At 44.3% G+C, this 14,219-nt stretch overlaps 1 protein-coding gene across 1 annotated transcript; it reads left to right on the forward strand.

The window, feature by feature from the left end:
• The first annotated feature begins 672 nt into the window (after positions 1-672).
• UBIAD1 (UbiA prenyltransferase domain containing 1) lies at positions 673-9,086 on the forward strand. The gene is made up of 3 exons (XM_075278535.1): positions 673-786; positions 2,527-3,119; positions 7,317-9,086. The coding sequence occupies exons 2-3, from the start codon at positions 2,564-2,566 to the stop codon at positions 7,802-7,804; spliced, it is 1,044 nt and encodes a 347-aa protein (XP_075134636.1). The 5' UTR covers positions 673-786; positions 2,527-2,563; the 3' UTR covers positions 7,805-9,086.
• Positions 9,087-14,219: the final 5,133 nt, after the last annotated feature.

The following is a 14,219-nucleotide window of genomic DNA, read 5'->3' on the forward strand; positions in this document are numbered from 1 at the left end:
AGCCAGAAAAAATGGCGGCCTTAATTGTGGCCTAGGTGCCTGCGAGACCACGGGACTAGGGTAGGTACCCGGCCACAGCAATACTCCGCTGATCCGCCAGAGCGAAATGGAGCTCCGGGAGGCCGGCCGGTAGATGAAGAGGGTACCGGGGTCGGGAGACATAAACTACCATGCCCACCTTTATAAAATTTACTTTGCGTCCGGTTAAAAAAAAAACCGTTTCGCCACGGAGAGCACAAAACGCTCACAGGCGCTCACGGCCGGACACTTAACGGGTTTGAAAAATGCCTGCAGGTTTCCGTCTCCTGTCCAGTTTCGGGTAGGAAACGGAAACCTGCAAAACGGAGAGCGGGACGCAGATGTGAACGATCCCATACCGGACAATGAAGGAATGGATGAGATGATGCATCAACTTCTTTGCAACCTGTAGCACTCCTGCACATGTGAAATTACAACTCCTAGCTTGCTATGTAACATGCTGGGAGTTGTAGTTCTCCCAGAATTGACTGGCCATAGTTTACACATCCCGGTCCTACAGGAGGCCATGGTGTGTCCTTATTGTGTGACTGGACGTTAAATAGTGCGGCGCGGAGGAATACAGAACATAGGGAATGTTGAGACTCGTTCAGCGCGCAGGGATACCAATGGAGTCGGAAAAACGGAACGGACTGTGTTTAGTGTTACACACGAAAATGGCTGCGCGCATTAGAGCTTGTCCGAGTTGGCTTTGCTGGCAGGGAGGGCTGTACGTGGAGCAGTAGAGGAGGGGGCTGCCCAGATTTTCAGGTACCTTCTATGACTGCTGTATGTTGCCGGTATCGGAGGGTCTGTATTGATATATTAGGTAACTACAAGTCCCAGCAAGCCTTGCCTATTCTAGAATATTTGGAGCAGTTTGCAGTGCAGTCCCATTTTGCATGTCAGGGGCTGATCTGCCATCAGTCCTAGTAAGTCCAGATTGTCTCTTCAGGACATGTTATGCTGGGAGCTGTAGTTCTCTCAGGATCTATAAATCGTAATAGTAGCTTGTGTCTCCCAAATGTGTAAAGTTGTATTACTACAGGCTTGTAGGACACGCTGGGACTTGTAGTGGCCAATATGGGGATCCTGTGCCTTTCAACTACATATTCTGGTACTTGTGGTTCCTCAATGTTGTCATTGCAGTTCAGTTATTTGACAAGGGGCAATTTGATGTATCAAGATGTCTGATTATTTTAGGAAAGTGTGCATGTTTACACGTAAAATATTTCTCACTGCTGAGGATTTGTTATAATTGTATCCAGTCTCTGTACTCCTGACCGATCTATTTAACCTGCACTGATGCATTGTAGCAAATGATCAGGAAAGGAGAGAGCTTTGTGCTGCTGATCTGTTTAGGCTAGATTCACACCTGTGCTTGGGTACCTGAAAAACAGAAACCCAATCTGCTTACAAAGCGGAAACTCTTGCACCCCATAAGCGGCGTTCACACTACCGCCACTGCCCACCCTGGGGTTTCCGTCGTAAACCCCGGGGAAACTGGGTAGGGGACGGCTTACCGGCGGTCAGCTTTAAAACCCATTCATTTGAATGCCGGCGAGCTGTCCCCCATCCAGTTTCCCCGGGGTTTACGACGGAAATCCCGGGGCAATAGTGTGAACCCAGCCATAGAGTATATTGGGGAAAGAGGGATGGTGAACGGAATCCCCAAACAGAAATGGACCACAGATATGAACCCAGACTGGATATAATTGTAGCATACTCTCAGACTACGTTCACATATGTGTTGGGATCTCCGTTTATAGACTTTGCCGCGGTTTATGTCCAAAGTCGCCATACAGAAAGGTCCTGTAAGTCCCGGTTTTTTTCAACCTGCAGTTTTAGTTTATAAGATCAGACATCCAACAGATCCCATTATTGTTAGTGGGGTCTGTTGGGCTTCTTACATGACTGCTGTTGTAGTCGTTCACCTGCACATGCCACGGACCAGAACAACTCATAGGCTGTAGCTAGTGTGAACCTGACATGAGCAGTCTTACCTCTGTACAAAGATTTTGGCAACTAGCAGAATTTTAGAAAATAGTGAAGAATTGAGCGCTTTTATTTCATAATTTATTTTTTTAGTGGTATCCCAATATATCATTTGGAGGCCTAAAGGACAATCCGTTTAACTGTTGAAGTCTGTTCACACATGTTGAGTAGCTGTGATCTAGCTTGTTACGTCAGTTCCTCTATAAATTCTAATGAATTTGTCAGGCGGCTGAAGGTCATTCCCGCTCTGCTAAGCTAACCCCTACCCACAAGTTTTATAGAACAAATAAAAATGTAAAATTTTGCAGCACAGGGGAATGAAGAATTTGCCTTTGTTTTCTATTTTGTGCTGTCGGCGCTGGTGAAGTCCTGTAGGAAAGATCATAGGTACACTAAGTAATCTGTGTGAGAGAGACAGGTTTTAGCCCCTGTAAGTATTTAACATTTCTGGTCACTTACAGCAAGTAGAGATTTAAGAAATGATTTGTGTCATGCTCTTGTCTCATTCTTTCTCAGTTTCATCTGGAGCACGTTGTATAATTTACCTGGGACCATGAAGTCTGACAATGGAATTAGTAATGTTAGCATCAGTGCCGAAATCATCAATGGAGTCGGCTCCAGTGACCACCAAGAAGATCCTTCCACCTGCACAGATGGCCCAAGCCAACCGCTGATAGACCGATCTGTGCCAAAAACTGTTGGCTGGAAGCAGAAATGTGCCACCTATGTCCTGGCGTTGCGTCCCTGGAGCTTCAGCGCTTCTCTCATCCCTGTGGCGTTGGGCAGTGCCCTTGCCTACCGCTCAGAGGGCACTCTGGATCTTGTAGTGTTCTTCATGTGTGCTGTGGCTGTCCTGGCTGTGCATGGGGCTGGCAACTTGGTGAACACCTACTATGACTTCTCTAAAGGCATTGACCACAAGAAAAGTGATGACAGGACTCTGGTGGATCGAATCTTGGAGCCGCAGGACGTGGTCCGGTTCGGGGTTCTCCTCTACACTCTGGGATGTGTATGTGCTGGCTGCTTGCATTTCCTGTCTAAGCTGAGGCTGGAGCACATGGCTCTGATATATTTTGGAGGGTTGTCCAGTTCATTCCTCTATACAGGAGGTAGGTTCTGTATATCGAGTTCCACATGGATGTAATAAATTCCATAAAATATCTTTTTAATGCTCATAGCTCTGTATTTCTGTCACAGAGCTTCAAATGTAAAGAGTTAAAGTGTAACTCCCCTTTTTCCTGCTATTGTGATGGAGTAGTTTGGTGACCATTTTTGTAATCTACTTTATCACCCTTTCTAAATTCCTTTTTACTATAAAACCGGCTGTAACTTTCCCCGTAGCACCCCTATAACTGAGCTGTTACTTGGGAAAGTCATGCACAGATATGCTGTAATATGCAGAGTTGATGCATTTACCAAAGGGGGTAAATGCATCCACTCAGATGTCCCTTCAGATGGGTGTATTTTCAGTTTTATACCACCACAAATCAAATCAAACAGGCTTTATTGGCATGTCCGAATAGATATTTGGCATTGCCAAAGCTAGTATAGTGGGGTGGGGTGGTTGATTTGGGGTATAACAGTCCATGGAGTCTCATCTTCCTCTTAGTTGGTGAACGCTATATGGGGAGGTGGGGTGGGTGGTTTGGGGTATAACAGTCCGTGGAGTCTCATCTTCCTCTTGTTTGGTGACAGCTGGACATGTATTGGGCAGCGATCTCCACAGTGGCCTCTTCTTCTCCCAGTAGGATGTAGAGTTTCCTCTTCTCGTCTGCAGATATGAAGTCTGGGATGTGGGCAGAGAGTCTTTGGAAGTAGACGGCCCTCACAGCTGAGTATTTGGTGTAGTGTAGCAGGAATTGGATCTCATCTTCTAGGGCCCCCTGGTCACAGTGCTGGCACAGTCTGTTCTCCCGTGGCTTGTACGTCTGCCTGTGTCGCCCCGTCTCCAATTCCAGGTTGTGGGCACTCAGTCTGTACCGGCTCAGGGTGTGTCTGTGTTTGGGGTGGCGTATTCTCTCCAGGTAGGTGGCCATGGTGTAGTCTCTTTGCAATGACTGGTACACGGTGAGTTTCTTGGAGTTATTTATTGCACTTCTCCATTCCTCGATGTACCGCTCTTTGTCTCTCTCAATGACTCCTTTTATTTGAGCCTTGTTCAGGGCATGTTGGGGGTTTTGGCTTGGCAGATGGCTGATGCTTGGTACAATATGGATCAGGTATCATAAGAAAGCTGAGATCCATACAAACATGGGGAGAACATATGTTAGCATATGGTGGAGATGTTTTTCCTGGCAGGATTTGAACCCAGGACTCCAGCGCTGCAAGGCTACAGTCCTAACCACTGAACCACCGTGTTCCCCAAAGATACAGCTTTTTGACGTGTCCGTCCCTCCTTTGGTGAATGCTTCAGCTCTAAGTACTGCATTGAGCACCATACATGTGTACTGGAAGTCTCCCTGGCAATGCTTCGTTAGATCATTGCTAAAGGGAACTATTAAAAGGAAGTTTGATAGATTATTAAAGTGTATTACAAAAATATTCACTAAACATCCCCCTACACAATAGTGGAAAAAAAAAATCAATGAAATGGGAGTTGCGCTGAGAAATGTTTAGCTTCCTGCATTCACCACTAGGTGGTGCTTACTGAAGACCGATTTATACAGCTCTCAATGAACTCTGTAAGAAATCTGTATTCAGGAAGATCCCCTAGTGGTGCCTGCAGAGAAACTGGAAAGTTGTAGATTTAGGGTGCATTCAGACTACGTAACGCCGGGCGTGTATGAGAGCCGTACACGCCGGCATTACGGCAGACTGCCGAACACTTCCCATTCACTTCAATGGGAGCGCTCGTAACAGCGGCGTTTACGAGCGCTCCCATTGAAGTGAATGGGAAGTGTTCGGCAGTCTGCCGTAATGCCGGCGTGTACGGCTCTCATACACGCCCGGCGTTACGTAGTCTGAATGCACCCTTAGACGGGGTTTGGAACCTTAGCAACCCATCTTCCAAAACCCACAAATTGAAAACAAATGCAGCTAACTCATTTTATTGCAGGTTTTGTTTTCCTGGTGCTCCCCTGTGTGGCTCGCCCAGCTCCTGTGCGTACATGATCTTTATTCCTGGCATGTCTGTAAGCAGTTAACACTAAGAAGACAGGAAAAAAATACCACCATATTTTATTGACTAAAGTATGGTGCTGTGTATGATCAGCTGCCACCACAGTCTTGTCCATATCATGTCACGTAGAAAAGCAGACATAGGATGAAAATGGGCAGAAGGACATGATCTCTTTACCCCTCCCCTTCTGCTGTGTCTTGGCCATAATCTGCTTAGTAAATTCTCTGCAATATGATGAGGAGACTGCATGGTACTAGCTGTATACACTGAATGGTCACTATATTAGAGACGCCCATCTAGTACCACAAATATCATTGCTCCACCCCCACCTACCTGACACTCTCATAAGTATGTTATAACAGTAATCTGGATTCATCTGGTCAGTCAGTGCTTTTCCATTGTCCTTGTTCTACATTTTCACTTCTTTCCCATTAGTCTTACCTCTCTGCTTTCCTCAGGCAGCAATGGCAAGTACTGGTCTTATACTGCGCTCACCCACTTGTGCTAAGGAATGGCGGGTTGTGTGTTTGGAGGCGTTGGTTAGAGCACTAGCGATGTATTTAGATGCAATTTGCTTGTGTGTCAGAACAATTCTTGACATACCCTTTTAACCCTATTAACCCTTAAGTACTATCATGGTGTCTATCATACACCACTACCATAGACATATCATTATGATAGAAACCTTGATAGTACTTAAGGGTTAAAGGAGTTGTCTGAAGAGTTAAAATTGCCTTAATTCATCAGGCAGATTCTTGATGACAGGCCTGGGGGTTCCGGCCTGGTTCTGACTCCTGGATCACTTGATCAGAACCAGCAACTGAGCCTGGGTCTCTCTGTCCCCTACCTCCTTCCCCAATCTCACATCTGTGCCATGGGGCTGGCTGCTTATAGTAAAGCCAGCCCTCATTATACACATAATTACTGGTGAGATGTGGAGAGACCTGGGGGTCAGAACCAGTCAACAATTTGTTGCATGAATTAAAGGGGTTGTCTGGCATTAAAGTGAATTCCTACACTAATCTAAACAACCTCCCCCTGCCTACTTTCTAAATTACATAATTTATCAAAAATGTATATTTACCCATATCCCTGGGGTGGTCATGTGACCGCCCCAAGGACATTTTACTAGTTATACGGTAACAATCAGTTTCCCCATAAATGTAACGTCACTACTACTCCCCCCATCCACCCCATTATATACTTACCTCTCTTCCTTCCAGACTTCTTCTTGTGGGAAGGCTCCTCCCTCTTTTCTGACTGCTGACGCACGCAATAGACCCGGTGCTGCTCTGTGATCAGCAGCCAATAATCCACCTTTACTGCGCAGAGGTGGATCGCCGGCAGTCAGAAAAGAGGGAGGAGCATCCAGCAGGAGGAAGAAAGGTAAGCATAATGGGGTCAGGGGGGGTTGAGTTAGTTGGGAAGGGTTAGTAATGGTTGGGATAGCTAGATTGGCAGGGAGGGGGGGTGTATGGGAGGGAGAGAGAAATGGGGGGAGTGAGGTGAGTGGGGTTAGTGTGGAAATTCCATAGCAGGACGGTTTACCATATAAACAAATACAGAAGATGCCAGAAGCTCCCAGAAATCACTCAAAACACTGCTAAAGGTATTTGGGCACATTTATTAACCCATTAATGGCACTAACAGAGAATATATAATTATTTATTTTTTTCCCTGGAAAACCCCTTTAAGGTCATTTTAACTCGCCAAACAACCCCGTTAACAAGTTTCTTTTATTCCCAGGATTCCCGATAATGGGATCCTTTTCCTTGATCACACCATTCTCTGTATAATTTTGTTGCAGTTTGTGACACACTGGCCTTCCTAGCTAGCACCGACGTCCATTCCTTCTTCATAGTCACTAAAATGACTACTTTTATTTTATTCTAATGTGAATTCCCACTAAAACTGCAGCACTTTGGAGTCAAGGTCTAAAGTCTTATTGACACGACAATGAAAAGTAGTCATTACGCTGGCATTGTTAAAACTGATTCATTTCATTGGGGCTATTCACACATCAGTTTTCTTGTTTGACAGCCCGTTTTAACAGAGTATCAGAATATTGGATGTGTCAGATTCTATAGATCCACTCTAAGTATTTTCATAAAATCTTCTCCATACACAATGGTGGATACTGTGGTCATCCTGTGTCTGCTGATTCTGACGTCTCTTGTGTTTCCTGCAGGTATTGGATTTAAATACGTGGCTCTGGGAGACTTGGTGATCCTCATCACATTCGGGCCATTGGCAGTCATGTTTGCTCATGCGGTGCAGGTTGGTTACCTATCCATCACTCCTTTGCTGTATGCTGTACCACTTGCACTAAGCACAGAAGCCATCCTACACAGCAACAACACCCGGGATATGGAGTCAGACCGTCAGGCTGGCATAGTGACCTTGGCCATTCTTATTGGACCTATGCTGTCCTACATGCTGTACAACCTGCTAGTCTTTCTTCCGTATGTCATCTTCTGTATTCTGGCCACACGTTACACCATCAGCATGGCATTGCCACTCCTTACCATCCCTTTGGCATTTTCTCTGGAGAGACAATTCAGAAGCCAGACTTTCACCAGGCTCCCTCAAAGAACCGCCAAGCTTAACCTATTTGTTGGACTCTTTTATGTGTTTGGAATCATCCTAGCACCCCCAGGGTCCCTTCCAAAACTCTAGCGAAGATCTGACATTTGTGAACAGAATAAAACTACAGCAGAAAGTCAGCATATAAGGCTGCACTGTCTGTCTGTGCCAGTAAGTGGATATCCACGTGTTTCATGTCTAAGGAGCAGGGACCCTTTGGGGATGAGTCACTAGTTTACTGCTGCACTATAATCCCTCATACTGACTTTACTTTATGGGTTTTTTAAGACCCAAGTCAGACATCCTCACTGTGACTCTAAGGCTTCCTGTACATAAAGGTTTTTTGTCCTTAGGCTTTTAAAAATGTTTCATGTTGACATTTTTTTACCCTTTTCAGACGTCTGTAGGAAAACTACAGAAAAAATGCCACAGTCAGCGCACACTGGCTGGGAAGCAAAACCCGCTACTGCAAAAAAATGCAATATTTTCAAAGCATTTCATGACACCGCATTTTGAAGGGGGAAAAACTGTGAAAAATGCCGCTACAAATGACATAAAAAACGAGAAACTGTAACTCCAACTACCCTTCTACTGATGTTCGGTTCACAATAGAGTCACCTCAAAGGTGGAATACTAAAACAACGGTAACACACAGAGTCCACTGGACCCCATTAACGATAATGAGGTCCGCTAGGTGTCTGGTGTTATGGAACTGAAACCAGCGGAGGAAAAAGGCCTTTGTGCAGGTGTTTTTCCTCTGCCGATTTCTCAGGTGGACACTGCAACGAAGTCTCCAATGGAGACGGACGCAGCTGCTGCATTACAGTTATCCCCATGTTACTTATTTCTGTACGACTGTATGTTAGAGCTGCTACACCAGGCACATAGACAACTCAGTCATTGAAAGATGGTTGTCACTTTAAGGGGGGTTCCACCCCCAAATGGAGATTTCAGACTGATGATCTATTCACAGGAATAGGCCATTAGTATGAAAAATCCATCTGGGCCCTGAAAACCCCTTTAACAATGTCTTTGTCTGCTGACTGTCACATAGATGTAATCTACACATGAAATGTGTTCACTGTGTAGATACTTTGATGATTACATCCTATATTATACTCCAGAGCTGCACTCACTGTTCTGCTGGTGGCGTTAGTATGTACTAACATTACTTTACATGGCTTGTACTGGTCCTGAGTTACATCCTATATTTTATCCCAGAGCTGTTTCAGTGAATGTGCTGCAGTTCATTGCATTCTCCACCAGCAGAATAGTGAGTGCAGCTCTGGAGTTAATACAGAGTGTACATCAAGACCTATACAAGGTATGGTATGTGCACAGTGACCAAGTTTTCATAAAGATTAATTTATTGTATATTTAATATATATGCCACATGTATAGACTCTACGCCAACCAGGAACTGGCTTAGATTTCAGGTATAAAAGAAATATTAAACTGATTTCTTCTGCTAAATCTTTTATTTGTTGCCAGGAATGCTTGGTTACAGTCAATATGGTTGCCATTACTGGACCCAAAGGGGCTGGCACTCAGCTTTCCCAGGCTCAACACACCTGATAAATTAACCCCGTTCTGACGTGATGCATTCTTTCCTCATTGTGCATAACTACTTCCATATTCCCCATTAAAAGTCTGTAGGAAAGGTTTTTTTTGACAGTCTCATTTACTGTAATGGTGGCCATCTTGATTGTCACTCAGCTCTCCCAAAATCTGATATATGTAAGCATTAATAGTTTGGGGTTTTTTATATCATTTTGGGCAATTGATAGAAGGGTGGGGAAAATCCAGACATGGGAAGAATAAACCCAGAAGAACAACCACTCAGGTATGATCTATCAAAACAGATTTTAGTGAACAAGGAGCAGTACAAAAAGAGTTGAGTAATAGGGTGTTGCAACCCAAATAAATGTACAACACATAAGGTGTGCCGAGAATAAAAGGAATTTAGTATATTTAGGGGGAGAAACAATACCCCAGTATAATAACATATCATCAAGGTACACCAAAACAGTGTGGATATAAACAGTCCTGGATCACATACTAAAATATCATTAAGGGAGCCTGCTCATTCTGAACGTAAAACTCATTCAGAGTGAGCGGCGTAAAAACCAGTTCCCATTGACTTGAGTGGGTGCCAGCATACGCACGCTCTCCATTGAAATCAATGGGAGGCTTTTTACCTATTGCTTTCAATGTGATACGCAATAGGTAAAAAAAAGCCTCCCATTGATTTCAATGGGGAGCGCGCATATGCCGGCACCCATTCAAGTCAATGGGATCTGTTTTTTACGCCGCTCACTCTGAACGAGTTTACGTTCAGAATGAGCGGAGTGTAAACTCTGTGTGAAAGCTCCCTAAAGCATGCCTTTAGAGGAGGGGGAGTTGTCACACACACCCGACATACGTTTCACCTCTTAGCACAGGCTTCATCAGGGGTGTTTTGTAGACCTCTTTTATTGTCTTACTCCCCCTTTTTTGTATTGTTAAATATTTTTTTATGGCATTATACTTTAAGAACTTGTTCAGATGTGGTTGTTCTTATGGGTTTATATTATTTTGGGCAAAAATGGCTTTGTCTTATTCTGTTGAATGTTTAGTCTCCTTATATCAGACGTGTCACTGCCCTGCCTGTGTTTATTTGCACTATGACAGTATCTTACAGCACTTGGCAGGGATTTAAAGAAACCTTTTCACCTCTACATATAGACACTTTCTGTATCAAAGTTGTGACTTCTAAAATACATGACATTACTTATTTTATATCTCGTCTGTATTATAATCCAGAGCTGTACTCCCCATTCTGTTGGTGGAGTCGCTGTGTAACGACCTTACATATCCTGTATTATACTCCAGAGCTGAACTTACACTGCTGCCGATTGTCACTGCAAACAATTGGAAAGCTTTTTCTAAGACTTACCACTAAGTGCTTAGCTGGGCTCCTGAAAAGGAAGCAAACAGAGCGGAAACCACGCAGACCCCATTACAGTCTATGGAGATGCGCGGGTGTGAACTGGGCCTGAGCCTTGCAGCATAGCTAGTAGAGTTCTGGAGTATAATACAGCCTATAGGATCGTGCAGGATAAGTAACATCATTTATGTATATAGGGAATGCAGCTCTGCAGTATATTACAGACTGTAGCTCTGGATCAGTATGGGATAAGTAATGTACAGTATATACAGTGACTCAATGTTATGTAGATGAATTCTATTTGTATAATAGACAGGTATTGTAGTTATTAGCAGAGCAGGCTGGATTACAAGGGCCTTGTACATGTGATCAGCATACAGCCGTCTGTGAGGACGGGCCTTGTCTGCGTTCTCTCTGACTACCACACTGTGAGACTGTTCAGGGTACAAGGAGGCCAATGTCTTCACAGACCCTTAACCATGAGACAAGAAGCCCCTTTGTCAGCAAAGAAAACTGTTTAAGACCAGTTTAATTTCTGGTAAAGTCCTGGATTATTCTCCATGACTGATGTGTACGCAATTATTGAGACATTTCTATGTATGTCATTGATATTTTTTTTAAAGTAATTGCAGTATCTCATGGGGTTCTTGTGGAAACGAGGGTCTGTCTGTGAATCCAGAAATGTATCTGGAGATCCTAGAAGATTAGTAACTCGCTGATATACAGTTGGCATTTATCACTATATAATGAGGTAACATTATTATGTCATGTGAAGTCACAATTAAAGGGCTGTTTTATAGGCTATCATGTATGGACAGTGGGGTTCTGACTCCATGGACCTCCACTGTTGCCCAAGCATTGTTAAAGGGATTCTACCACTAAATATGTAATTTTTGTGCTTTAGACATCGGAATAACCTTGCTGTTGTAGGATGAGCTCTCCCAGCTCATCCCAGAGGCAGAGGCAGCAGCCGGCTTTCCTGTGCACACGGAGCACAGAGCACAGCTGCTGCGTCAGTGAAGTGGAGCTTGCAAAGCTCTGCTAAGCCCCGCCCCCCGAAGCCTCGCTGAGCCCCGCCCCCCTAAGCCTAGCTAAGCCCCGCTCACCACTTCCAGGACGAACAGCAGCACCAGCGCTGATAGGAAGAAGGGAAAGGTAAGTATGATAACTTCTCCCCTCCCCTACACTACCTACAACCGGCAGTTGTGCTGACGCTCCACTAAGGAAGTGCCGGCATGACTGCCGGTTGTAATAAGGCACCCCCCGAAAATAAGACAGGTCCTATATTTAGAGTGACAGTTTAATATAAGACACTGTCTTATTTTCGGGGAAACACGGTAGTGTCTCACTGGCAGAGCCGACCCAGACGGAAGACGACAACAGAAGGGGAGGATGCAGCTGTTTCAGCACTGGTGCCCGCCCCATTGCTGCGAGAGAACTCATTTGCATACTGGTAAAAACCGGTATTTCTAAGGAACGGCGGCGCGGAGACCACGTCTAAAGGTAAGAGACGAATAGCCTTTCTAAAGGCTATTCTGACGTCTAAAGCACAAAAAATACATATTTAGTGGTAGAATCCCTTTAATCTAGGCACCGCTGCTACCTCTGGTGCTAAAACACTTCACCATATAAGTGAATGTAGTATTTGGCACATCTGCACATACAGTACAATGGATGAGCTGTGCCCCTGAAAAGTGGAGAGGGGCCTGGATGATGGCCTATACCTTTAAGGATAATCTTTCTATCCCTTTAATAGTTTATATACCTGTAATGCTTTTCTATACTCTTGGGCAATCTCTGTAAGGCTGGAGCCACACAATAGACGTTTTGTCATGTTACAGCTCCGTGCGTTCCCACAGACACAAACTGTGTGACACGTTGGACACAAAATTTGCTCAACTAGCAGCTTTTGTGTGAGCTGAAAGGTCCAAAGATGTCATTTCCTTAGCGTACAGTCACATCTGAAAGTGATGCATCTTATTGAAAGAAACCGTGCTGGGAAATGAGCCCTTAAAATAACCTAAGCAGATGTAGCAGTGCCCATTATGCATTTCCAGACCAGAGATGGGGTCTCCGAGTTCAGCTCTTGAGTATGATCTTGTCCTGTCATGGTTGTGTAAGAAGATCACATCGGTGAAGTCTGTGATCCCAAACTCTGCGATTTCCAGAATGAAAGGGATCATGGCACTGCTGAAAGATGTCTAAATATAAGTTTATATCCAGTTATAAATTTCATGTCATCTGGTCATGCAATGACTACATTGCCTAACATTACAGTCAAAGCTGCGCTTAGAATTCTGCAGGTTAACATGGAAATAATCCTAGCTGTATACAATGTGTTATAAGCCATACATCCCCATGTGATATTCTGAAAGCAAACAGAAAATCTGTAGAATTTAAATGCAGCTTTGGATGCAACTGGAGTATAGAATACTGTATATGATGTACCGTATATGAAGTATGTGATGCTTAATGGGATCCTATCATTCAAACTCAATTTTTTTTCTCGTTGACATGTTTTTATAGCCTTAAGAAAGGCTATTCTTCTCCTACCTTTCCTGGTCTTCTCCGTGCTGCCGTTCGCTTGAAATCCCGGTTTTTGTCGGTATGCAAATGAGTTCTCTCGCAGCACTTTTGGCGTCCCCAATGCTGCGAGAGAACTTTCTCCAGCGCCACCTCCATCTTCTTCAGCAATGTCCTCTTCACACGTCGTCTTCCGGCACAGGCTTCAGACTTCGAGGTCTAGGGCAAAGCCGACTGTGCATGCTGGCCGGCCACCAAAAAAACACACAGTATTGTAAGCGGCCATTTTCTTGTGGCCGTTGGTAGGAGAAGAATAGCCTTGAGAAAGGGACAAAAAATAGCATTTTAATGATTGAATCCCTTTAATTGAGTCATTTATGATAAGTACAGTATTGTCACATGACGTGTAGTTTGTCCTGTTAGTGATTTGCAGCAGGTGACAGGTTCGCTCTAATATTTAAGGGTTATTTAAAGCTACAATACACAAAGAAATTGCACTATGTATAGATGTTTCTGTTTTACCATCACCCGATAATAGTGGACAGTAGGCACAATATTCATACACACTTTAATATTCAATGCAAGAAACACCATGTGAGGCTCCGTTTAATTTGCATTTTTTTCCGGAACATTTGGTGATCACAAGTGTTTGTTACGATTCAATATGTCGCTTTCAGCTTTGTAGATCTGATTATCATAATAAACTATTTGTACATTCTGCGCATTGCCTGTGCTGCTGTGTGCACGCGGGGGTAAACGGCAGCAAGTCCAACAAAGTCTAAACAGACTAACGGGCCTGTACCCAAATAACAACTTGCCATGACATAGTGAGAAGCGGCCTGCGCCAGCTCTGCTATCCTTTATTGAGGGGTCTGATCTGTTTCCGGTTATCAGCCAGGAAGGGAAGAAGCTGTGACTGTAGTATCCTTCAATAGGATGATCACTACACTGTATGCCATATCCTGAGAGCCTCCAAAAACCTATGAATATACACGTGTCAATATGGCGAGACTGCCTGCGGTCCTGCACACATGGCTGTTAATAAGATGAAGCAGCAGA

This window comes from Leptodactylus fuscus, chromosome 6, assembly GCF_031893055.1.
Source record: "Leptodactylus fuscus isolate aLepFus1 chromosome 6, aLepFus1.hap2, whole genome shotgun sequence".
Classification (NCBI taxonomy): Eukaryota; Metazoa; Chordata; class Amphibia; order Anura; family Leptodactylidae; genus Leptodactylus; species Leptodactylus fuscus.

What these genes read in the sequence shown, in the direction of transcription:
- UBIAD1 (XM_075278535.1), top strand. Translation starts at nt 2,564, where the DNA reads ATGAAGTCTGACAATGGAATTAGTAATGTTAGCATCAGTGCCGAAATC. An exon ending in TTCATTCCTCTATACAGGAG is followed by an intron (nt 3,120 to 7,316) that starts GTAGGTTCTGTA and finishes TGTTTCCTGCAG; the next exon opens with GTATTGGATTTAAATACGTG.